The sequence below is a fragment of the Xiphias gladius genome, chromosome 14, assembly GCF_016859285.1.
Source record: "Xiphias gladius isolate SHS-SW01 ecotype Sanya breed wild chromosome 14, ASM1685928v1, whole genome shotgun sequence".
Lineage (NCBI taxonomy): Eukaryota > Metazoa > Chordata > Actinopteri > Istiophoriformes > Xiphiidae > Xiphias > Xiphias gladius.
Window position 1 is genome coordinate 11,578,669 of NC_053413.1, and position 26,222 is coordinate 11,604,890.

A 26,222-nucleotide genomic window follows, 5' to 3' on the forward strand; every position below is an offset into this window, starting at 1 on the left:
AACAACTTGAATATGTTCTTGACATCGAAGCATAACCAATTGTTTGTTTACTTGGTTTAAAAATGGAAGCTATACATTATAAAACTGCACACAGGATTATTACATCGGCTTGCCTGTCAGTTAAACCGCATCCCCACCTCTTTATATGTTGTTTGTTTATGTCTGTACCTGATTTGTATGTTTGATATATTTTCTTAAAGTTTTTGTAAGTGTAGTGAAGAAAATGTCATAAGTTGCTATGATGCGAAAAAGTAAAAAGCAGAATCTCATGATGTGCTGTAATTGGCATCTCACCAACATTTAAAAAAAAAAAATCTCAGACAAGTACAAAACAGAGCAAATTGGTGATCTGAAAATTTCTTTTTCTATGGCATCTCAGCTTTTCATACAACCATGGATAATTAACAACAAATTGAGCTGATTTTCTTTTGTCACTGTGGCAGCTCAGAGACTGCTGCAGCAATTTTTTTAAACAAAAACATCTTACAATTACCTAACATATACAACGGTGTACACATAATTAAAAAGTCAACTTTTTTCGCTATAGTTTAAACCTAGGGGAGATAAAGATCTATTTATAAATTTTTTTTTAACACAGTACAAACTGTTACAGTTTTAACTGCTTTTTGTTTTAAAGATTATTGAATTGAAGAAATATGTTGCTTGAACTCTTTGCTAAAGGCAATAAACCATGGTTTCTTACCTGCACATTTAAATGTATGAATATGGAATTTTACCATTATAATATAAAATTAATGAATGAGTAAAAGAAGTTTCCTACACTTTATTGGGAATTATGTATCAATTATGTTTAAGACAGGCCTTCTTCCATACTATATCGTCTACAAATTAATACTAATATGAAGTCAAATATGGAAATGTAGTAATATCTATTTGGAACAGAGCTTTAATAGATCTGTGATTTTTACCAGAATAACTGGAAAAACAAATTTTGACTATGGAAGATTATGTTGGAGATAACAAGGGCAATAGTTGGACATTAACCCTTGGCTGAGATTTAAACAGCATACTGAGTATTGTGACAGAAACTCTTCATAAGTAAAGAGAAGTCCAATTAAATAACTGACGTACCAGTACAAAATTATTGTGAAACCAATATTAATATAACAATAAAGAGAGATTTCTTTTTCTATAAAATGTCCTTATTACTCCATATAAAATAGTTATTAGGTGAAAAATTGTGTTTGTAGATGAGAGACCATGACAAGAAGGCCTGGCGATGAAAAGCAGTCATTTCTGAGACTGAGCTGACCGACTTTCGTGTCACGTCAGCACTTGCCGACCATTACTCACGCGAGATTTTGTTTCAGGAAGTTCCACGTCAGTATCCAGTGCCCTGTTCACTGAAATCGCAACATTTGGACCCCAACTGCAAAACATTTATCTAATCTTATTGCGACAAAACAGGGATAAAACATGGTAAGAGACGTTTAAAATACCTTCCAAGTATGTTTTTTTCCGTACATGTCATCTGATTCTCCTGGTTTATTCTAAAAAGGACTGTAAAACATTGTCAATTACAATGCATCCTTGTAAATAGCTTAGCGGCTAACTAGCTTGAGTTAGCTTGCAGCTAATGGCCATTAATATTTATAACCTTTGGTGTTTGCAAGCTCTATATGTCCCGACATTTGTTTTTAGTCGGTTGCCGAATGACTCATTGTTGGATATAAAATTAAAGGATTATTAGATGCACAGAAAATATATTAGGCTCAATATTAGCATGCGCTACGTTGACGCTACTTTTTTTTTTCTTTTACCAAATCATTAAATACCTAGGTAAAGCCACTCAAAATGAGAGTTTGAACAACGTAGGAAAATACACTGATGTCCTCTGTCTTTTCAGCCTCTGAGGCTGGACATTAAGCGGAGGCTGACAGCCAGGTCTGACCGAGTGAAGAGTGTGGACCTTCACCCAACTGAGCCATGGATGCTGGCCAGTCTGTACAACGGCAGCGTCTGTGTGTGGAACCATGAAACACAGGTATGATCACCTTACACTAGGTAATATCTGACTGATTGCATAGTCAAAGATGGAGTTGACAAAAGCATAAAAGCAGACAATGCTTGCAAGTCTTAACCTAGTCAGTAATGTTCTTTTTTTCCAGACTCTTGTCAAGACTTTTGAAGTGTGTGACCTCCCTGTCAGAGCCTCTAAGTTTGTGGCAAGGAAGAACTGGGTCATCACAGGAGCGGTGAGTTACATTCATTTATTTGTGTCTTCACAACTCTGACAGAAGTCAACTATAGCACCAATAGTTTTGCAAACCAGCAGTATAAAGACAGTATGAGTTTGAATTTGTTTGATTTGGTGTGGTTTAAGTCTTGTGTGGGTATGTGCAGTAAAATCTTGGTGTGACATCAGTGTTTGCATTTCGGCTTGACGTCTAATTATCTTGCTATATATTTTTCTCATTGTGTTAGACTCAAATAAAATATACCAGCTACTAATTTTATACTGTTTTTTGATCTTTTATGTATTCTTGTATTTATTAACTTAATGAACTGGGGATATTCAGCTAATATTGATACGCTTTTTCCTCCCTACATAGGATGACATGCAGATCCGTGTCTTCAACTACAACACCTTGGAGCGGGTCCACATGTTTGAGGCCCACTCTGACTACATTCGTTGCATCGCTGTCCATCCGACCCAACCCTACATCCTCACCAGCAGTGGTGCGCTAGTAAACTTGTGATTTCATATTTGGTGGTGTACTGAACTTTCCTGCAGCGTTACTTTATATCAATATTGTCAAATGCATATATAGTTATTCACTAATGCATGAATGCCTGTCTCTGTAGATGACATGTTGATCAAGCTATGGGACTGGGAGAAGAAGTGGTCGTGCAGCCAGGTGTTTGAAGGTCACACTCACTATGTTATGCAGATTGTCATCAACCCCAAGGATAATAATCAGTTTGCTAGTGCCTCCCTGGACAGGACGATTAAGGTAGGAACCGCTTGCTGTTGTTAATTCTAATACTGCTGATTTTATCTTTTCATTGGGTGAATAGTTGGGGACAGCCAGACCCTAGTGCAGTACTGCAACTTCTTCAAAAACTATACATATATAATTAAAGATCTCTGAGGTATTGGGTGAATAGTTGGGGACAGCCAGACCCTAGTGCAGTACTGCAACTTCTTCAAAGACTATACATATACAGTTAAAGATCTCTGAGATATTGGGTGAATAGTTGGGTACAGCCAGACCCTAGTGCAGTACTGCAACTTCTTCAAAAACTATACATATACAATTAAAGATCTCTGAGGTACATTCAGTGATTCTCTGTCATGTCCACCGGGTTGTTTAAGGTTTGGCAGCTTGGCTCTTCGTCTCCCAATTTCACTTTGGAGGGCCATGAGAAAGGAGTCAATTGTATTGACTACTACAGTGGAGGAGACAAGCCCTACCTCATCTCAGGGGCTGATGACCGCCAAGTCAAGATCTGGGATTACCAGGTCAGAAAAATGTTATGATACTCCTCTGCTGCTTTTCATTCATTTCTTTCACAGAAAGGTCAGACTAAGTTACAGAACACGGAACATGGAACTTAAGTGTTGTGTTTTCATATAAATGTTTCTGCTGTCTTCCTCTGTGTTATGTAGAACAAGACCTGTGTTCAAACTCTGGAGGGCCACGCCCAGAATGTCTCCTGTGTCAGCTTCCACCCAGAGCTGCCCATCATCATCACTGGATCAGAGGATGGTGAGGAGGAATCCTACTTGTACCCACTCTGCACACAAACATCGCCACACTGCATCTCTCTCATGACCTCACTGATCTTTGCTTTACATATTGTTACCTCCTAACTCTGTAGGTACGGTGCGTATCTGGCACTCAAGCACTTACCGTCTGGAGAGTACACTGAACTACGGCATGGAGAGAGTTTGGTGTGTGTGTGGCCTCAGGGGCTCCAACAATGTGGCGCTAGGCTACGATGAAGGCAGCATAATTATCAAGGTGAGCAGAAGAGCAACTCTTGTAAAATCTTTTTGATTGTAAATAAACTCTCAATATGAAAGTGTCTAGCCCAGATTAAATAACGCCAAATCTAGTTAAACTTTTGAAGTTTGCATATTTGTTTTCACATGCAAAATTCTAAATACAGGGGAAAATACATTTAGGGATTGATGAGGTACATCATCAAAAAAAAAAAAAAAGCATACAAAAACCAAGTACATATAATCAAATATCTGAAACTAAAATCTGTTTTCTTTCTCTTACCATCTTTTTGCTCTTTTCACAATCTGCTTTGTAGGTGGGTCGTGAGGAGCCAGCCATGTCTATGGACACTAATGGCAAAATCATCTGGGCCAAACACAGTGAAATACAGCAGGCTAACCTGAAGGCCATGGGTGATGCCGAAATCAAGGATGGTGAAAGGCTACCACTGGCTGTCAAAGACATGGGCAGCTGTGAGATTTACCCCCAAACCATTCAGCATAACCCTAATGGAAGGTACGCATGCACTCACTCCAGGCCCTGTGGTTTGCTATGATTTTATTTTTATTTTTTTTCCAGAAACAAGCAGACAAGAGCGCCACAATGTTTGTCATCGATAGCCAGATTATTAATTAATAAGATCTCTTTCTAAGGAGCTCAGTCATTCATATGTGAGCTTTTGTGTGCACCAGGTTCGTTGTAGTGTGTGGAGATGGAGAGTATATCATCTACACTGCCATGGCTTTGAGGAACAAGAGCTTTGGTTCAGCGCAGGAGTTTGTCTGGGCACATGACTCCTCTGAGTAAGTGTGCAGTTTGAAAAGAGAGATTTAATATTGGTGAGATACTTCCCTGCTCTTTAGCTCTGTACTGTGTTGAGAGCTAACTGCAACACTTTTTTTTTTTGTTAAATTACAGATATGCCATCAGAGAAAGCAACAGTATTGTCAAAATCTTCAAAAATTTCAAAGAAAAGAAATCTTTCAAGCCTGACTTTGGAGCTGAAGGTAATGTGAACACTGAAGTATATTTGGATTGTGGTTTTGGAAGTGGATCGTTTTCACTGTTTTCCTCACTCGATGTGTTCCTTTTGTTACTGCAGGGATCTATGGAGGCTTTTTGCTTGGGGTGAGGTCAGTGAATGGCCTGGCATTTTATGACTGGGAGAACACAGAACTGATCCGCCGCATTGAGATCCAGCCCAAACACGTAAGACAGGCTTACTTTTCGTTTCCAGGTCTTCTGTTCTGCACATTTTGAATTTTTGTGTCCAGTTAAATAAACTTGACAATTTTTGTTTTGTTTCTTTAACCTGTTTCTTAATAGCATTGTGTGTCAATCATTTATTAGTAACTTACTTTCTTTGTTGGATTGTCATTTTCACTACTCGCCTCTTTTCTTCTTGTTCATCATTTGCCCAGATCTTCTGGTCAGACTCCGGTGAACTGGTCTGCATTGCAACAGAGGAGTCCTTCTTCATTCTGCGTTACCTGGCAGATAAAGTAGCTGCCTCCCAAGAGAACAATGAGGGAGTGACAGAGGATGGCATTGAAGATGCCTTTGAGGTGAGTGTGTGCATGTGGATGCATAAACATCCCTTGTTAGGAGTGTATTTTTCACTACTCTTGATGCTAAAAATACTCTGTGGTCTAGCACAGCATAGCCTAGACTTGGTGCTCTATATTTAGAAAGAGGAGTGCTTTCTTCACTTTGCTTTCTGTACTTACCTTTATAACCTTCATGTCCTTGTTGTCTCCGTCCAGGTCCAGGGAGAGATCCAGGAGATTGTGAAGACTGGACTCTGGGTAGGAGACTGCTTCATCTACACAAGCTCTGTGAACAGACTAAACTACTATGTTGGAGGAGAGATTGTCACTATTGCTCATCTGGACAGGTAAGAATACATGGAGTTTTGGCATGAATTTGAATTTAAAATCTTGACAGTTGCATGCAAAGTCTCAAAAATACCCACTATCCTCTAAAGGTTGTTTCGATTGCTGTGCAGGATGCTGCAATTTTAACACCTGCTGACTTCTCTCCTTGCAGGACCATGTACCTACTGGGTTATATACCCAAAGATGACCGTTTGTACCTGGGAGACAAGGAGCTCAACATTGTCACTTACTCCCTGCTGGTCTCCGTTCTGGAGTACCAGACTGCTGTAATGAGGAGAGATTTTGGAATGGCTGACAAGGTGTTACCCACAATTCCTAAAGAGCAACGAACCAGGGTGGCCCATTTCCTGGAGAAACAGGTTAGGAAACAGAATTTTAAAATGAGCTCATGCAGCGACACCGTCGATGATATTCTAACTGACAATATGTAACGGTAATGATAATATTCTTTATCTTTTCAGGGTTTCAAGCAGCAGGCACTGGCTGTGTCTACAGACCCGGAGCACAGGTTTGAGCTTGCCTTGCAGCTGGGAGAGTTGAAGATCGCCTATCAGCTGGCTGTGGAGGCAGAGGTAAGAGCATACTAGCTGGCTCTTTTCACCATTCTAAAAGCACTGGCAGACAATTCACAAAGCCTCTCAAAGGGTTTGTCCATTGTTTTCATTTCATGTCATCACTCGTGAGGTTCTATGTCAAGTACATTTCTAATATTTGTCCTTTTTCTTGCAGTCGGAGCAGAAGTGGAAGCAGCTAGCAGAACTGGCTATCAGCAAGTGCCAATTTGGCCTGGCCCAGGAGTGCCTGCACCACGCCCAGGATTACGGTGGCCTGCTCCTCCTTGCCACAGCCTCTGGTAACGCCACCATGGTGGGCAAACTGGCTGAGGGGGCAGAGAGGGACGGAAAGAACAACGTGGCCTTCATGACCTACTTCCTGCAGGGGAAGTGAGTATAAAATGTGTGAGACTGTGGACAAATTAGGGAAAAGATATGTCTTGATCACAGTGAATATGACTGTTAACTGTTCCTCATATTGTCTTCTCTCCACAGACTGGATCAGTGTTTGGAGCTTCTGATCAGGACTAACCGACTACCTGAAGCTGCCTTCCTGGCTCGCACCTACCTGCCCAGCCAGGTGTCCCGTGTGGTCAAATTGTGGAGAGAGAACCTGGCTAAGGTCAACCAGAAGGTCAGTTCTCTTGTTTAGATTATAGTTTTAGAAATAATATTGCTACAGCAAAGAATTGTTTTTCTTAAAGCTAAGATTAAGAAAAACAATCAGCATCTATCTAGACGGAGTTTGGATTTCTGCATATTTTTCTTGACCGTGACACATTGTACTAAATTTTCATTTCAGGCGGCGGAATCCCTAGCAGACCCTACAGAGTATGAGAACCTGTTCCCCGGGCTGAAAGAAGCCTTTGCAGCTGAGTATTATTTGAGAGAGACCTGCTTGGGCACCTCCAGGCCTGCCACAGATTATCCCCTTGTCACAGTGAGTTGTATGACTTTAGAAGTGACAAATAAGGTGTTGTGTTGTGTGCAAACAATATTTCTATCACTGTTTCTCAATCCCCTCTCTCATATTTTAACAAACTAAAATGTTTTTCAGCCCAATGAAGATAGGAATATTCTTGAGGAGGCTCAAGGATACGAGCCCAATGGAACCTTCATTCCCCTCGTTTCAAAGGTTTGTCTACAGTATCCAACATTTTCTGTTGACTTTTCACTAACAGTATACTGATTACATATCATTTGCAGCCAGTGGTGTCTCACAAGCATTGTACACCCTCTTGACAACCCACAATCAGTTAGAATACATAATTTTACAAAAGGTTCAATAAAATCTATAGGAAGAAATGCAAACTCTTGATATGTGACTGATTCTGTTCCGCAGACGCAGGATAATGAGGAGTCGATGTCAGTGGCACCAGCCCCTGTTACTGCAGCAGAAGCGGAACCTGTGACGCCTTCACAACCTGAGCCTGCTGCTCCTACAGCAGTGGACGAAAAGGAGGAGGAAGAAATCCCAGCGTTTTCACAAAAGGATAAGGTAGGTTTTTATCTTTTGATTACCTAATAATTAGTAGTAGTAGTTGTAAAAAATCTGATTAAATCAACAGTAAACATTTTAAGTTTAGATTTCGCTTTGATTTTTTTTTTTTTTTTTTTTTTTTTTTTTAAATGACTCTTATTGTACTTTAAATGTGATTTTTGGATATGAATGTTTATTTCGGTTGTTTGAGTGACCTAACATTTTTTTGTCAATCTTGTGATTTTTGATTAACATTAAGGTAACTGATTTGGCATTTGAGTCTTGATGTCATTCCTGAAGTCCTAAACCACAATTTATATAACATGTACAATTAAAAGTTTTTGACATAAAATTAAATAATTGGGACATTTAAGACAGTAATTATTGTCCTTTGTGTGTGTCCATACGTAGTCGCTGGATGAGCTGGAAGTAGACCTGGACAACATGGAGCTGGATGACATCGATACCACAGACGTTAACCTCGACGATGACTTCCTAGATGATTGAGAAGTGCTACCACTCTGCTCCCCAGCACTCATCAGAGCTTATTTAAAAAAAAAAAGAGAAAGAGACCAAACCCCCCCTCCCCCCCTTTTTTTGTATTTGTATGTAAAGATATTATATTGGCGTGTCCACCTACCGCAGTGTCAGGATTTAAGTAGCTAATGATGATATCATTACTGTTTTATTCTCAGAAGAAAAGTAGACAGATCATGTCTATTTCTGATTCTGCATTTTTACACCATGTATTGATTGTTTGAGAAACTTTCAGTAACTCTCAATTGAGTGATATGTTATATTTACTCTCCGCTTTGTGTTGTCTGTAATGGCAAATCAAAATTAATTTAGTCCAATAAACTGCGGTTGATGTACATATTCACATTTGACTTACGAGTGTTTCGTACTTAAGGTTAAACCAGACTGATACTACAGTTTCATATCAAAGTTTTACAATTATCCCCAGAAAAAATTTAAAACATTCCAGAGCAGAAGGTGATAAAATGTGAATGTTTTGAACAGCTCAGGCTGGGCGGCACTACGATAGGAAAATCCATGTACTAATAAAAATGGTGATGGTCTGCCCAACAGGTGCAAGAAAACTAAAAGAGTGAATGAGCATAGTCTGTACTCTTCCACACAATCCTGAGAAAAGGCGTAATCAGACATATTAAGAGAAAACACCTTTTTGAGTGTACCAAGTGTGTGCAGGGCCTTTAAGGTTCATGGTTTTATTGTGCTACTTAAAATGCTTGAGGACATTTACATTTTGCTTGTCTGTTACAGCTATGATGCTGTTTTATGAAATAAATCTAAGTTTCAACACTGATAAAATGCTGAGAACACCGAACCTGAATACTCCGTACTCTTGCACCACTTTTAGCATGTCAGGCAGTCAGGGGCAGGACCTTCAGTGGTTTGCCTCCTACCCCCAAGACCGATCAGCCTGTGTTAAAATTGATAGTGTCCTCTTCCTCTCCACCCATCTCTTATGGAGTACCACAAGGTTCCATATTAAGCCATATTTTATTTTCCTTATATATGCATCGTTTGGGGTTTGTTTTTAGAAAATATAAGATCTCCTACCATTGTTACACAGGTGACACCCAGCTGTACCTACTGCTGAAACCTGTGATCTAAGAAGTTTTAACTCTCTTCTGAATTGCACTGAGGACATAAAATCCTGGATGTTAAGTTTCCTATAGCCAAACCAGAAAAAAACTGCGGTCCTTATCTCTGGTCCTACAGAATACTCTTCAACCACAATCAAAACTCTTGGGTCTCTGCCATTGAATCTTAACTCCCATGCAAGAAATCTCGGTGTTATCTTTGATTCTGGTTTACAATTTGATAAATTAACTCCGAAGCCAGCACTAGCTTTTTCCATCTTAGATTGCTTGCAAAATTAAAATCATTCCTTTCAAAGGTATGATTCGAAGATCATAGTTCATGCTTTTATTTCCACTTGCCTCAACTATTCTCTCTGCATTAAATCAGTCTGTCAGCCATATCTCTCCTGCAGCTGGTTCAAAATGTAGCAGCGAGACTTCTCACTTGTACCAACAAGAGAGAGCACATCTCCCCTGTACTGGCCTCTCTTCACTGGTTAGTAGTGAAATACAGAGCAGATTTTAAGATTCTTCTGTTTGTTTTTAAAGCACTGCCTAGACTGGCACCAGTTTAAAACACTGAACTCCTCATCCTCCATTCCACTTCCAGAGCTCTCAGATCTCGGGTTGAATGGCACTGATGCATTGTATTGTTTTTACCCAGTATGACTGAAACCTGCTTATTTGCAGCTTTAAAGAAAGGGTAAATTTCTCCATTACATAAATATCCTTCATAATTTTCATAAAGTCTTGTAATATAGGCGGTTCAGGCTGTAACCACGTTCTTGTTATAGTTTTCTGACTTGCAGCCAAAATTATTTTTAAACAAATATTTGTGCCTTACTAAAGTCATGTTTGCAGGTAATTGGCCAAGGTATAGTTCATCAAACCTAAATGGAATCTTAATATCGAGTACACTATCTATGACCTTATGTATATCCTGCTAGTTAATCATACATCATATAATCTTACATCCCCAATGTGGCAGGCCCCTCTCGCTGCAGGGGCCTAATGCCCTTGCCTGTATGGCCGCCTCCGTTGACTTTATGGACTGCAGCAGGAAAATTACACGGGTAAAGCTGTCGCTCTCCTCCTCTCCTGTGGGTGGCGCCCCTCCGAGACAGGCTTGGACGATTTTTGTGCAGTTTCGTGTGCAACAAAGTACCGAGCCTGGCAGCTAGCGAGAAGAGAAAACCGAGCCTCCTGAGATTGTTTATCTTCCCTGCGTTTTCAAACTGTTTTTTTTTTTAGTTATTTTTAAGCTTTCCGCGGCCTGTGTTAAGTTTAGTACAAAGGGAAACTGACGCGATTCGATCCTCGGACGGTGTTAGGACGCTTTGTGGAGGAGCAAGGTGCTTTTTGTGAAGAAAGGCAGGCGTAACGTTAGCGAGCTGGCGTAGAAAAGAGAGAACCAGGGCTACTCAGCGAGTCGGTCAGCCAGGGAGAGCCGGGAGGACCACGGCACTGCCGCCGCAAGCGTCACGGGGAGTCGGGGCCCGAGAGGGAGCCTGCCAGGCCCTCGGCTTGATGCCCCCTGCCTGCCTCGCCTTAGCCGCAGTCCGAGATGGGGGAGACCAAAATTATCTACCACCTCGACGACCAGGAGACACCGTATCTGGTGAAACTGTCTGTGCCGGCGGACAAAGTCACTCTGGCAGACTTCAAAAATGTCCTCAAGAAACCAAATTACAAATTCTTCTTCAAATCTATGGACGATGACTTCGGGTAACTGTTACAGGGTTTATTGTGTTTAACATGAAGTCAGAACAACAGTCCTGGGTTTTCTCTACGTTAGTGAAGCTAGATTAACATTAACTTAGTTGTTACCTCATCCAGCTGGTCTGTCATCTGTTTTAACGTTACCTGGCTGCCGAGCATTCGCTAGCTACTTGCATTGCAGTTCCTTTGTTAGCTGCTAGCGACGAGCTCGCAGCGTTAGCAGGTCTGTTCAGTGTCCCGACCCCGTTTGTTTACATTGCTTGTGTGGCTAGCATATGCGTCTTGTGTGCCCTGACTTTGTCTGACCAAATTTGGTATTTGTCAGTTTCATGAACATGAGAGAAAGTCCTGGGGGGACCTCATTTAGATAAAGTGGGAACAGAGGTAGTTGACAAAACTGATAATAACCAGTTACTGACGTTACTAGTGTCAGTGACCGGCCAATGTATTGAACGTTTCTGCTAACAGGCTAATGTAAGAGTGTAAACGGCCAGTTTCAGTCAGTGAGTCCACCAGGACCCTGCTGTTGTTGTCTGTTAGCCCGAGGAATGCAGAGTTGGACACAGGAATGCCCAGTTCATCACCGTGGCAGCTTTATGAGCATGTCCTTTTGTGTTAAAACATGGGTGGAAAAGTAGACGTTTTATGTTCCTCCAGATAGTGCCTTCTGCGGAGTAAAAAGAGGGAAATGTTTTTTTGTTGTTTGTTTTTTTTTTTTTTTTTTTTAATTTTTAACAGGTCAGCCAGGTTTCCGAAGTTGTTTTTGGCTAAACCCAAACTAGGGTGGGGCAACAACTTCTGAACATTTGCAAGTGGGAAAGAAATGTTTTGAAAGGTAGAACTTTTCATGTTGTGAAGAGTGGATATATATTTTGTAAGTAAACTACTGAAACCTTTACTCCAACCTGTGTTGGTATAGATTGAGAAACCTCTCAGACTGGAATAGAGACTAGAGCCCGTGTTTACCGAGACCCTCAAAGAAAGTTTCACTGACCATCGCTATTCCTTCTTTTCTGAGAGGCACAACTAATCCTTTCGTGACCAGTAGTCGGAGGCGCTTGCTAAATGTATGCCTGATTTGTCCTCTGAAGTGTGTGACAAAGTGTTAGTGAGATATCATCTGACATGTCACCCTTGCAAGCAAGCAGTCCATCGTAGATTGATCGACTAGAAAAGTTGGCTGAAAAATCATTCGGTTCACTTGGTTAAAATCATATGGGCGGAACCATGTTTACCCAGGAAATCTTTACATGCCTGCCTGATGTTAATTTTGGACCCAGAAGCTTTCCTTTTTAGCACCCTTTGAAGTATTGACAGACACTAAGAATTTCTCATATATAATGCCTGAACAAGTTGTCTTCTTCTAAATTGTTTTCCATGTCTGTGCTGATAGCCTCTGACACGCAGTGATGTTGGCTTTCCCCCCGCTATTCCAGGGTTTGGTTGAACCTTGCCAATGGGTGTTAATGTGTATAACTGTAAAATCTCAATTGACATAATTTACATGTTAAGCACGCCAAATTTCACTGGTTCCTAATCTACATTCACTTAGATTGTAATACAGGGCAGCATGCAGGGTTGTTTCTCTTAACCTTTCTTGGGTTCCTTTAAATGTGTTTTTTCTTCAACTCAGTTACATTTTACCATCTAGCAATTGTGCATATATCAACCAAAAAGTATCAAGGGGAAGTTTTATCTCTGCAGAAAAGTTTTGGGGCATAAATTTGGATTGTCGATCTGCTGTCATTACACAATAATCAGTACTGACATTATTTATAGGTACTTTGTTAAGGCACTATATCTTGTTGGCTGGCAGTGTAACAGTAGTGTAGCAAGTGCACTATTAAATCAGCATTGGTTGTCCCAGTTGTCAGTGTCTGTCCTGGCTGATGGGACTAGTGCCAATCTCCAATGCGTCTAAATGCAGCCTCATGTTTTATTGCCCTGAGAGTGCTTTTTTGTTGGTAAAGGTTTACTGAGACAAAGCTTTGTTCTCTTTACAGGGTGGTAAAGGAGGAAATATCTGACGACAACGCTAAGCTGCCCTGTTTTAATGGACGTGTGGTGTCATGGGTAGGTTCAACATACATCCTGGAGTAATTTCTCTGGCTTGTTTATTTGTTCGTTGTTGTGCGCTTGTCTATGTTCACTATATTTGTGTGGTTAAGTGGCTGTGTGCCAACTGTGTTTGTGCATGTATAACAACGATTCCCATCTGTCGGCCAATGACCACAACCATTCTCCAGCTCTAGGGAGAGGCCCTATGCATCTGCGTGATAATATCATTATCACATAATGATCCTAGGACCAACACACACATGCATGTACCGTGCTCTTTTTTTTTTTGTGCGCCTTTGTTTTTAAAAACTTTGAGAATATGAGCCGCAGTGGTTTTTAAGTAATTTTATATGCTAGTCACTACATACACCACATACATACATACATACATACATACATACATACATACATACATACATACATACATGTACTTGCATGTAGTATCTCATTTAGAGGCTCTGAGCAATAATTCTCTTGTCTCCAAAACGCAAGAGACATCTGGTGTCGGTGCACAGTCTCCATACCTCTCTTCTCGACATTGAAATTGGATTAAGAGAAAATGAAATCACAGGACAGGAGGAAAATACCCAATAACAAAGAGCCTCACTTCATGTCATCTAATGAGAAGATTGAATCTCACAGGAAGGAGAGAATAAAGTTGAGAGAGAGTGTGTTCTGTGTCTCAATGTGAAAGGCTGATGCATTTGGTTAATTTCACATAGTGTGGTTATAATTATAGATTTTATTTGAGAGTAATCAACACAGTGTTATCTCTAGATGTTTGAGTGTATAATCCAGCGTGCTCGTCCCAGTGTGTCCCTTTGGTGTGGTCATTTTCATTAGACTGTTTGGAGGTTTGGTTTGCTGTGGTTCAAAGCCAATTCCTCTCTCTCTCTCTCTGTGTGTGTGTGTGTGTGTGTGTGTGTGTGTGTGTGTGTGTGTGTGTGTGTGTGTGTGTGTGTGTGTGTGTGTGTGTGTGTGTGCGCGCACGAATGAATATGTTTGTTATCTCTTGGGGGTTGTTGAAATGTTCCATGTAAAGTGAAATGTTATTTCTGTTGCAGTGTGTCAATTTGTTTGTCTCCACCTTTCATGTGTTGTTTCAATGGCCTGATTGATTGTTCTCTGGGGTCAAAGAGCCTGGGTCACTATCATCACACCACATCGTAACAGGCCAGCACCCTGAGTCTGTTGTACTTAACTGACAAACTGATTTTGTCTATCAAATTATTTTCTTACACCTTATCTTACTGCACCTCAACTGTCCTGCTGTAAAAATAAAATTTCCTCCTGTTAGGTCTGCACACCAAAGCAGACTCCCTGTAAACTGCAAATGTAACATTACAAATATTGTATGTAGGTATAAATGAGATAAAAGGGTTAAACAGAAATGAGTAGTAAGGCTCATTAATACAACAATTACTCTCTTATCTGTCTATACTAACACAACCATTTGCTCGTATTACTTTTTCTCTACAGGTGATTCAATTTGATATCCTTGCAATATAGTTAAACTGCTGTTTTTTCTTTTGTTAGTGGATATACAACCTTTTTCCCTTGCCAAACTTTCATTTCATTAGTTAGAGTCAGTAGAAACGCAAAAATGCCAAATATTTCATGGCTGTAGCTTCTCAGAAGTGGAGATTTACTGCTTCTCCTTGACATGCAGCCTAGTAATCTGAACATATTTGTACTTTGGACTTTTGGGAGGACAAAAAGAATACATTTTAAAAACATCACCCTGTATTATGCAAAATTGTAATGGGCAATTTTAACAATTTTCTGACTTTTTACAGTCCAAATGATTAATTGGTAATGAAAAATTAATGTTATTTCATTAGCCCTAATGAATGGTACAGCTGAACACTATGGAGATATTATACAGTGTTTGATTAACTTGATGGATGTGGTGGTGATAATATGAAATGTGATTCTAGAAACAAAATGTGAACATGAACAGCCTGTGCCTGCTTCGTAAAAAATCTAACTGAACAAGACTCTAGTACAAGCAGCTATATTTCTATCCTATGACACAACAGACACAGTATATACTTATTGAAATGTTTTTAAATAACACTCATTAATAGCTCAGCTATGACCTCAACCGCTAGAAAATTTTAGCGTAGACTGCTAATGGTGGAGATAGTTTCATACTGATCTGATCTTAGCTTTTAAACTTGTTGTTTGAATGCAAATCAAGTAAGTGCTTCATTTCTAATATGTACAACATCCAAGATGCTGCAGAACTCCAGATCCACAGCATAATGTAAAAAAACAAAACAAAAAAAAGCAGAACCAATGCTCACTGGAATGTGTTAAAAGTGAAAAAAGATGGAAATGTAAACAGCTGAATATACTAAAGATAAAATGTACCGGTGAAAGCTTTCCCCTGAAAGCTCGGTCATGGTCCATTGAAACCCACTTTTTCCCACACTTTGGTAACCTAGGCAACACTGTCAGGTAGACAAACCACAAGTCTTGACACAGGCGTTTTCTTTCTCTATTTGTTTTCAATCCACAGCTGCCTCTAGACAGCTTTGCTCTTTCAGCAGGAAATTAGTGAAAGACAAATTCATTTTTATATTTGAAGAGACACTGTAGTCCCTAACCAAAGAGGTTTTTGGGAACTTATTTATTTTTTCTGTATTGTTTTTTATTTTGTAGCCATGGTTTACTTACCATCTATAAATGCTAATAAGCCTGTAGGCAGTGACCGTACAGCAAGATATACCATCCAGCCCTTGAATATGGTTTAGTGTAAAAAAGTTGTGCTCTGAAGTGGGTCTGTTGCCCACTTGTTGTGTGTCTTTCTGTGTATTCTTCCCTCTGAGTCTCATCGCTCTGACTGACCCTGCTCTCTGTCTTGACAGTTGGTCTCTGGAGACGGAGCCCACACAGATGCAGGATCAGTTGCAGATAGTTTAGAGCCGACGCCCCCTTTAGAGAGGACCGGGGGCATTGGAGACTCAAGACCACCTTCATATCAGTCAGTATATTCAGGGACAAATTGTTGTGTATTGTTTTTTTTGTTTTTTTAGTGTGCAAGAGAAAGATTTCATGTAATATTTCACTCTGGGTGTTTAATAGAGAGAGTTGTGAGTACTTTTTGTTTGGCTCTGTGTATTTGTCTTGAATGAGTCCTTCTGTGTTTCCAGATAACCACAGTAAGACAGGAAACAGAAAATTGAATAGAGAAAGTATGACACCCTGTGACTGCTCAGGAGGGAAAAAAAAAAATCTTCCACCCATTTATTATTAAGTCATCTCCATTCTGGAAATACATCAGACTTCTGAGTTAGTAATGCAGAGCGCAGATTTTTCTTGCTCATGCTTCCTGTTACCAGATTTTCAGTTCTTTAATATATTTATTAAAAGGTACATAGTACAGTCGGGCCAGTTTTTACATTCCTAAGTGTAATGTGGATCATCTGTAAGTAAAGCAGTGTAGAATTTGCAAAAGACACATGATAGTAATAGAACAGAAATGCTCACCACACTGAAATAAGTCAACCAACACAATAACTGCAATTCCTGCCAAATGTTCAACTAGAGACTGTAGTTTCAACTGCACTGAGCCAGAGAAGGCTTTACACTCAACACAGTTTGTGATGTGATTATAACAAGAAGCACTTAGAATGAACCTTTGTTTAACTGGCTTTTAAATGAACTTGACTGGCCTGATAATTATACAGTGTAATTCTGTCTCTTTTTAACACCCACTCTTTCTCCTTTGCTCCCTCTCTGCCTGAAGTGGGAAAGCAGCAAGCGGTCGGGACAGTTTGGACAATGACACAGAGACCGGCTCCATGGTGTCGCAAAGGAGAGAGAGGGAGAGGCCAAGACGGAAGCACACTAACGACCACGGTCAGAAGACTGTCTGTCACGTAGTGTTTTTGTTTTTCTCATTGTACTTTATGTATCAGTTTTATTTGCAGAATTTTCACAATTCACCAAAGTAATTTATCTGTTGGGTAAAACTCGAGTATTTTCCATACATGGAGACGTTTGCCTTGTCACCAGTCACCCAAAATGGCACAACTTAAAAGCTGACCCTGTGGTTTCAGTTTCTATGAACATGTAAGCATGTTAGGCTTGTGCAGAGGTTTGATAACATCTGAGTAGCCCTAGTAGGATGTTGGAGAAAAGCAACATTGTTGCATAATCAGAATAACATGTATGTGCTTTACAGTCATCAAAATGTATGTATGAGTGTGCTAAGACAGTTGTGGGATTGGTTTTAAAATTTGTGCTATGGTGTGAAGATCCTAGCTTGGTTTGAAGATATTTTTGCAAACTGTTGACTGTGATAAATTTAGATAGCATGATAAGGAGAGAAGACTCCTGACCCCTGACAAACAAACTGACCTAAATTTGTCTCTTGGTTGTAGTGGTCTGATTTGTGGATACAGTTTTCTTCTCCTTTGTCAGAGTTTTTATCTTTTTGACTACAACAGCTTCATTTTCACGTTTCGTGTACATCCTGATCACAATGCTATCCTGCTGCAGGTGGGAGGCAGAATGGCTACTCATCACGGGCAATGGGACGCGGAGCTGCAGAGTACGACAGCTGTTCGTCCTTCATGAGCAGCGAGTTGGAATCCACTTCCTGCTTTGATTCAGAAGATGATGACGCAACCAGCAGGTCAGACGTTTGGCTCGCTCATAAGTGCATCTCCCAGTGAGAAAAGGCATTAGGCGTGAGGAATGCATCTGGAATTACAGATGATGGGTTTTGGCAGAGATTACTATAGTCTGTGGTTTTTATGGTCACCCCCAGGTACTACTTCATGAGTCTTAGAAATATTTGCAATCCACTTTAGAACCACAGCTTATCTCAGTCTTCAGGCATCTTCCAGGATGTTTTTTCCTGTTTTGCAGCTCTTATTGATCTCGACCAAAGTTTCATCAGTATATGAATTTCTATCCACCGCAGAGAGAAACAGATTTTTACATCAACAAAATTTCTAGATACTGGCGTCAACTGATGCTTTGTCAGTCAGGTCATAACTTCTAAACAAAGTAAGCTGGATGCTGTTTTACAAACAGTTTAAGCTGGTCCTGACTCCTGGAAAGCATCACTTTTATTATGGAAACAGTGGTACGGTACAAAGAGGTTTACATTTGACATTTAGACAAGTTACATGGGGACAATCTGATTACGTTTCTGTCCAGGTATTTTTAGTTACATTATGATCTGTCCTGATTTTTAAGCTTGATTTAGGCAGAAATGTTTGTCTGATGACTGAATTTATATGGTATAATTTATTATTTAAATAATCACATATGAAGTATTTGGTCATTAGCTCATATTCCAGCATTTGTGCATTATTTTCAAAATGTTTAATATTTTGGCTCTACTTATATTCAGGTTCAGCAGCTCAACTGAACAAAGCTCCTCTCGTCTAATGAGACGACACCGCCGTCGCCGACGGAAACCTAAGGCCTCCAATATGGACAGGGTAAGATCATACACACACTTGGAAGCACAGGACTGCAGACTACTTTATCAAAATGTTTGCTTCAGTTTGTGACTTTTTTCCCTCCCACTTCTTATCATTCTTCATTTTCATTCTCCAGTCCTCATCATTCAGCAGCATCACAGATTCCACCATGTCTCTGAACATCATCACTGTCACTCTCAACATGGGTAAGTGACTTAGCAATTTGAAAATTGCACATAGAATGCAATTAAATTTGTTGGAATAAATAGTCTGTGTTGTTTTTCCCTTATAATGCCTCCTTATGTAGTCACACACTGAGCCAAAGTTCAAAAAACTCCCTCCACATGACAGGAAAGTACACAAACATAAACAATTTGTTCCATATTGATGCAGGTCGTGATCATCTTCTCTGTCTTTACTTACTTCACTACTGCTTCGCTTTGCTTCAGTCTTGAATACACATTGTCTGTTCGTCTCCACCTCACAGAGAAGTACAACTTCTTGGGCATCAGTATTGTGGGTCAGAGTAATGAGAGGGGAGATGGAGGAATCTACATCGGCTCTATCATGAAGGGAGGAGCTGTGGCTGCAGATGGACGCATAGAGCCTGGGGACATGCTGTTGCAGGTGTGTGTCTGTATGTGTGTTTAAGACAGGGAAAGCGAGAGAGAGACAGGGACACACACAAAGGATGAAAAATGTGTGTGGGTGCTTGCCTGGGACTAGGACCAGGAAAGTGTGTGTGTGTGTGTGTGTGTGTGTGTGTGTGTGTGTGTGTGTGTGTGTGTGTGTGTCTGCATATTGTGTTTGCGTTTAGTGCCAGCAACTGCAGTGAAGTGGAAAGGACTTAGTAATGTGAGAACAATCAAAGGTTTTTTTTTTTTTCCATAAGTTCATATGTATCAGTGCCACAAATGCATTTAGCAGTGTCATTACACAACATTTCTCTTTTCCCTGCTTATTTACATTTCCAAAATTTTATACCTCTTTTATATAGGACACAATGGAGTATCATGTCTGTCCTTTATTGTCATAATTTGAGAAGCAGATTTTTCTCATATTTTTGTCAATCTTATGTATGCAGCCTGAAAGATTTTAATATTTTTTTTCTTTAATTTTTATTCCTGCAGGTAAACGACATCAACTTTGAGAACATGAGCAATGATGATGCAGTGCGAGTGCTAAGGGACATTGTACACAAGCCAGGGTAAGCAGCACACATTAATACAAACATGCATTTTCTTTAATAAATATGAATATTATTCCATAAAACAGAGGTGCAACATAAGAACATAACGGAATTCTAGTAAAGATGAAGCTGAGGTTTTTCTGTGTTTTTTAGATTAGTGTTAACTGTCCGTGCGTAATCTTTGTCTCTGTGTTTATTACCAGCCCCATTACGCTGACTGTGGCTAAGTGCTGGGACCCGAACCCTCGGAGCTGCTTTGCTCTGCCAAGGAGTGAGTGTTTGTTTCATCTTCCTTGTTCTGATTTGGTATGTTGTTCCTCTGGGTTGGATAAGATCAACAACTCCAACTGCCTTCCCTACCTGTCATTGAACAGGCGAGCCAATCCGGCCCATTGACCCAGCTGCGTGGGTGTCCCACACGGCGGCCATGACTGGGGTTTACCCCCCATATGGCATGAGCCCTTCCATGAGCACCGTCACCTCCACCAGCTCCTCCATCAGCAGCTCTATCCCTGAGACTGAACGTGAGTTGCATCACTCCCTGTGGCTACATGTTGTGACTTGTTATCAAGACACTTTTATTCAAAACATTTTCCGTTCACTTTTCATTTTGTCTTTATTTGCTCACATGCTACCCCTTCTTTGAATTTGCAATGTACTTCTTTGTACTTTTTTTTTTTTTTTTTTTGATATGAGACATAAAAGTCCTGCAGTATTGTTTGATATGTCAGGATTTCACTTTTTTGAACATTCAAATCAACCCTTTTGAACCCCCACCCTCCGACCTCCAAAAATGCAGTAATATCACCATCTTCCTCTGGCGTGTCAGTAAATCTCTGTGTTAATTGTGGCCCTGCCCTTTCGCTGCATTCCTGCGACTTCTCTCTGTTCCAGCTTTTACTGTGCTCAGCCTCACAGCTTCCATCTGCTCAGTAACTCTTGTCAAAACTAAGCTCTTAACTCACAACTTTCATCCTCCCTGTAATCTTTGGAAGGACAGTGATGTTTTTTTTTTCCAAATTTTTGGGGGTTTTCCCTTCCTGATAAAACATAAATTCCACTTGATCAAATTTCTTTTAAAAATCCAATTCATTTCAACATTTAAAAGAAAATAAAAAAGAGAGGGTTTTGCTGGTACACCTATGCTATGGATAGCTGGCCAACTATATTGTTACCAGGATATATTTCAATACCAGCTACAGTGGAGTTAAAAGGAGAAGAGAATCTGCTATCTGAAATATCAGTGGCAGAGTTCAGGGTTGGTGTGGGCCCCTTTTTAAAAAAAAAAAAAAAAAAAGCAGTACATAATTCAATAGAGCCACATGAAAGGTTGCGTTTTGCAAAGGGGTTTGAGTATTGTTAATGTACAGCTGCCTTCCCCTGCTTGGTAACAAGTTATTGAAAGCTGTAAAAGTAATATCCAGTTTCAAACTGTCACTTGTACAATACTCCCAACAGAAGATGTTCACCACCTTTTTTATTGTTTTATTATTATAGCCACAAGGCATTCTGGAAAATAAAGGAATCACAGTTTGAAGTGGAGGTAGATGAGGCAGGGTGAGGGGGAGTGGGAACACCAAAAAGTAAATTACATCACTTTATCAAAATTTCTGTTCTTGGAATGCAATAAACCTTAGTTACGTGATATGTAAGATTCAAAAGTGTTGCAGGGAAGACATTTAATTCATAATGATTAGCCTAATGTTGGGGTGTTATCAAGACCAGCTCATTTGTAGTCCAGTGTAAACAAAGATCAAGTTTGATCTCGTGTGATTCAGTGTCAAGACAGAACAGGGGTCAAATTACAGTCCAGACCACAGGAAACCAAATATTATTTGTGGCAAATTCCAAAACAGACCAACATTTTTGTAGTATTCCAGATAACAGTACTCAGCTGTTCTTTCATTTAAACGTTTAGGAAGAAAAAACAGTATGCGACCCAACAGTTTTTATACTTGTGAGGGATTAAAATCTTTGTCCTCAAAACAGGTTCAATGGTAAATATCTTAGATTTGAGACTGATCGGACTTGAATATTTCAACTCTGACAGGAGGATGTGGTTCAGCTCCCGTGTTAACTTGTACATGTACTTCTCCAGGATTCGATGACTTCCACCTCTCCATCCACAGTGACATGGCAACAGTTGCTAAAGCCATGGCCTGCCCAGAGTCAGGTCTGGAGGTGCGGGACAGGATGTGGCTCAAGATAACCATCGCAAACGCCTTTATCGGTACGCCTGTCAAAGCAGAGGGCATGGTCTAGCATTTGTTATTTTCTTCATCAGTATGTATGCCCAACTCTTTTGATATTTGCCCAGTTCAGTTTGTAGATTGGTTCTGTCACAGATGGGTCAAAAGTGAGGACAAGCCTCTTTGTTTGCCTTAATCAAACAACTCCATAAGCAGTTTTCATTACAACAGTTTAATGACAGCTAGCCTAATAATCCACGAATGCTGTATGCTCTTTAAATGTCAGCAGATCCCCTGGTTTAATTGATCATAGTTGCACATCAAAGCGGTTTTATTTCCTGTGCTTTTTATAGGTATTTTCAAACGGTACTCTGAACGTTAAAATCATCTGCCAAACTAATAAATGTTAAATCTAAATAAAGATTATTCAAATAATCATCTTAGATGCTATGATATGTAATAAAATGGTCAAGGAGAAGGCGTGGAATACGATAACCAACACTGCAGGATTCACATATTAGCCCCTAAAATGTGTGTGTCTTTGTGTCGGCAGGTTCTGATGTGGTGGACTGGCTCTTCCATCATGTGGAAGGCTTCTCGGATCGCCGTGAGGCCCGTAAATATGCCAGCAACCTGCTGAAGGCCGGCTACATCCGACACACAGTCAACAAGATCACCTTCTCTGAACAGTGCTACTACGTCTTCGGAGACCTCTGTGGCAGTAAGTGCACACTGAAATCTTTGATTAGCTAAGATCGTCTTGGAGTGTCAGCAGTAAAAGTAACTATAAAGTTTGATGGCACAGTTGTATTTCCTGCCACATCTATATAGTGGACTGTTGTAAAGGAGGACGAAAGATTTCTAGATGTGGGTTGCTATTGTCGAATCCTACATCAGTTTTTCTTCCTCTTTTTCTCCCTCAGACATGACCCACCTGTCTCTCCATGACCATGATGGTTCCAGTGGAGGTGCCTCAGATCAGGACACTCTGCCCCCTCTGCCCCACCCCGGAGCAGCCCCCTGGCCCATGACCCTGCCCTACCAGTTCCCCATCCCTCACCCTTATGACCTGCCACAGCCCTTTCACGGTGGACCAGGCGCTGGCAGTGCAGGAAGCCAACACAGTGGTGAGTGCACATTGAATATATTGTATATATTCCTCACAAGTACAGTATTTTATATTAAAACAATCAGCAGAGAAGGGGAAGTAGTTTGTTGGTGGGAAACTATTTTAATACCATCGATATTATAAAGTGATAATATTATAAAAGATAATATTATCCTAAGTGATATTCAATACAAACAGCTATTCAATTGCTGTTTTACAAATAACAGATGGTGGTAACAAGTTTTCATGTTGAAAAAAGAATCAAAATGTCTATAGAAACCTTTCAAACAATGTGATATTTCTTTTCTTCATTATCAGTCTGTATGCTACAAGCACTATGTTGCAAACACCCAAAGTTTTCCCAAAACCTATTTAAAATACGCTTCTTCTGGCTGATCACCAGAGCTTACAGAAGGGTAACACCGAAGCAGTGATAAATTGGTAAAATCAGTGTAACTACCATTATTTCGTGCTAGCTACAGTTGCATTTCTTGTGAAGGAGCAAACTACAACCCTCTACCAACCACTTTTCACGTCACAAGATTTTGGTTGAAGTGACACTTTGCTCCTTTTGTTTGCTGTCTTACTCAGTATCAGATGAGAATATCGATATAATTGTTATCTCCACACTTTCTATACAGTTATATGTTCAGTGAATGTTTAAATTAGCTAACTGCAAAGCCTGGCTCTGCCGAGTAAAACATATTCCTTCCGACAGCCCCAAAGCTGCCTGATTTTCATGTTATATTTTGTGTGCTGTAAGCGTAGAAACAGAAAATCAGACATTGTGGTTTTAGGAGGTGTTTACATATGCAATTGAGATATTTACTGACCAACAACAGCTGGGCCCCCTGGCTGCACACAACCTATCAGATGTCCTGTCTTTATGTTATGTTTGCACACTGCCAAAACTTGAATGTACTGGTGAATAATTTAAAAGTTAACAAGATACAACATATGAATAATACAGTTTGGGTAAGGTTTGTTCTATCAATTTTAATGGAAAATAAATATTCCCTTGCTTGAAATATTTGTGCTAAGCTGGATTAACATTGCGAAGAGACTAAACTGATACATATCTTTACATCTGTCTGTGAAAGCATCCATTGCAATACAATGAGTTCCTTTTAATCATATGAACTGTCACGGTTTTAAATTCATCATTCTGAAGAACTTGCCGTAAAAGCAAGCAAGCTGTTTGCGGTAATAAAATGAAAACATGTAATTGCCTCTGGTAATGGCTGAGCTGTTTGGCCTGTGAAAGGCAGTGAATTCTCTGTGACCATGTCTGCATTAGTCATGCAGCTCTCCTGAGAGTCTCCCACAAACTGGGTCAGTACTGTCTGCGTCACTTCACTGGCACCCAGATGGGAGAGAGTGGCTCGTGTAGGTCACCCAGAATTAATTTAAAACAAAATAACCTATTTGTATGTCACACTTCAATAATAACTCTTCTACTCTGTCCACAGGAAGCAGTGGTTCAAACTGCAGCAAGAACGAGGGTCGGAAGTCCGGCGGCAGTGGCAGCGAATCTGATATCAGGAGCCACCGAGCTCCAAGCGAGCGCTCAGTGGCTCCCCCTAGTGAGCGAAGCATCCGTAGCTCTGTCAGCCACCGCAGTGCCAACTCCCACCTAATAGCCTATGGGCCTGGCCTTGTCTATGGCCCCCCTGGCCTGCCCCCACAGCCCCCACATCTGTCTACCGCTGCACCTGGCGCCCCACCAGGCAGAGAGCTTTCATCTGTGCCCCCTGAGCTCACTGCGTCACGCCAATCTCTGCGCATGGCAGTGGGCAACGCCGGAGAATTCTTTGTTGATGTGATGTGATGCAGGTTATAGGCTGATAAGAGTAGCAGATTGGGATTTTTCATGTCATTATAAGGCTGAGAAGGACAGCATGACAGGACAGGAGGGAGGGAAGATTGCAAAAGCTGTAACCCAAGGCCGTGATTCCACTTTCCTAAAAGCATAAATGGAGCCAATCTTGCTGTGTATGCTGACAGAAAATGTTCCTCCTCTCTTGTGCTTTTCTTCCTAGTAGTAGTGGCCATACTTTCTTCAGTGAAGAAACCCCCTCACTCAAGATGGAACCAAAGCGCCTTTTCTCATTTTCCGCTCCTTGGTGGGGAGTAGTTTGTGTGAGGACAAAAAGCGAGAGAGAGAGAGAGAGAGAGAGAGGGAGAGAAAAGGGAGGGAGGCAGTGGAAACGGACAACTGGGGAAGATGACTCAGCGCTTTTCTACATGGATGTTTTTCATTTGTTCTTCTCTTCGCTCTACCCTCCTCTCTGCCTTCCTTATCTAACATTCTCTGTCCTCCCCCACCCCTGTCCACGTCAAAACTGAGAGAGAAAAGAAGCCTCTTCCCTCTTTCCGTTCTTTCAATTCCCATTTCCCTGACCTCTAACAAGAATAAAAAACTGAAGAAAGCTGATATGAAAACTAACTGTTAACCTTATTCAGACTTTTTAAATGTTTGCTTGACTTAAGAGAGAAAGAAATGGAAAAATTTGTATGTAGTGCAAGAGAATCACAGTCCTTCTTACTGTAAAAATACATTTGTTTTATTATATACGTAGTCGGTCACAACTAGTTTCATTTTCCAATGCTAAACATGAGCATCCAGCTTCAAGAGTCATTTTTACACCACACAACTGCATTTTCATCTGTTAATCAGAGCATTTTCAGACTCTGTCTTGTGATAATGTATAGTGGAAAAAAAATTTCTTACCATGTCTTTCACACTACTCTTTTATCAAGGAAAAAAATGTCTTTTTATTTATAAATATAGTTTTATGACTTAACTTTACTGCTCTGTGTTGTTTTTTATTTGAGTATGTGTGCATGTGTTTGCGAGGCAGAACTTTGCAACCTAGTCTTTTTTTTTTTTTTTTTTTTCCACGGTACCTGAGGTCATATTTGCATTTAAAAGCTGTGGATTCCAGACTGTCCAGGAGCAGGAATGTGAAGGTTAGGCAATGTGGCGCACAGATGTGTGTATGTGGGCTGTGGGT

General features: G+C 40.4%; 2 protein-coding genes across 2 annotated transcripts; both read left to right on the forward strand.

Annotated features, from left to right (window-relative positions):
* The first annotated feature begins 1,274 nt into the window (after nucleotides 1–1,274).
* copb2 (COPI coat complex subunit beta 2) lies at nucleotides 1,275–9,156 on the forward strand. Its single transcript, XM_040144530.1, has 22 exons — nucleotides 1,275–1,440; nucleotides 1,868–2,005; nucleotides 2,130–2,216; nucleotides 2,574–2,700; nucleotides 2,827–2,975; nucleotides 3,338–3,484; nucleotides 3,632–3,731; nucleotides 3,844–3,986; nucleotides 4,285–4,484; nucleotides 4,661–4,771; nucleotides 4,887–4,975; nucleotides 5,071–5,177; nucleotides 5,390–5,533; nucleotides 5,732–5,862; nucleotides 6,015–6,222; nucleotides 6,325–6,435; nucleotides 6,593–6,807; nucleotides 6,913–7,051; nucleotides 7,220–7,357; nucleotides 7,475–7,552; nucleotides 7,760–7,915; nucleotides 8,309–9,156. The coding sequence occupies exons 1-22, from the start codon at nucleotides 1,438–1,440 to the stop codon at nucleotides 8,402–8,404; spliced, it is 2,817 nt and encodes a 938-aa protein (XP_040000464.1). The 5' UTR covers nucleotides 1,275–1,437; the 3' UTR covers nucleotides 8,405–9,156.
* A 1,912-nt stretch (nucleotides 9,157–11,068) lies between these two features.
* Nucleotides 11,069–25,406, forward strand: LOC120799136 (segment polarity protein dishevelled homolog DVL-3-like). Its single transcript, XM_040144068.1, has 15 exons — nucleotides 11,069–11,229; nucleotides 13,227–13,296; nucleotides 16,152–16,267; nucleotides 17,033–17,145; nucleotides 17,788–17,923; nucleotides 18,650–18,740; nucleotides 18,859–18,928; nucleotides 19,210–19,349; nucleotides 19,853–19,929; nucleotides 20,115–20,182; nucleotides 20,286–20,435; nucleotides 22,010–22,141; nucleotides 22,654–22,821; nucleotides 23,024–23,227; nucleotides 24,678–25,406. The coding sequence occupies exons 1-15, from the start codon at nucleotides 11,069–11,071 to the stop codon at nucleotides 25,034–25,036; spliced, it is 2,055 nt and encodes a 684-aa protein (XP_040000002.1). The 3' UTR covers nucleotides 25,037–25,406.
* Nucleotides 25,407–26,222: the final 816 nt, after the last annotated feature.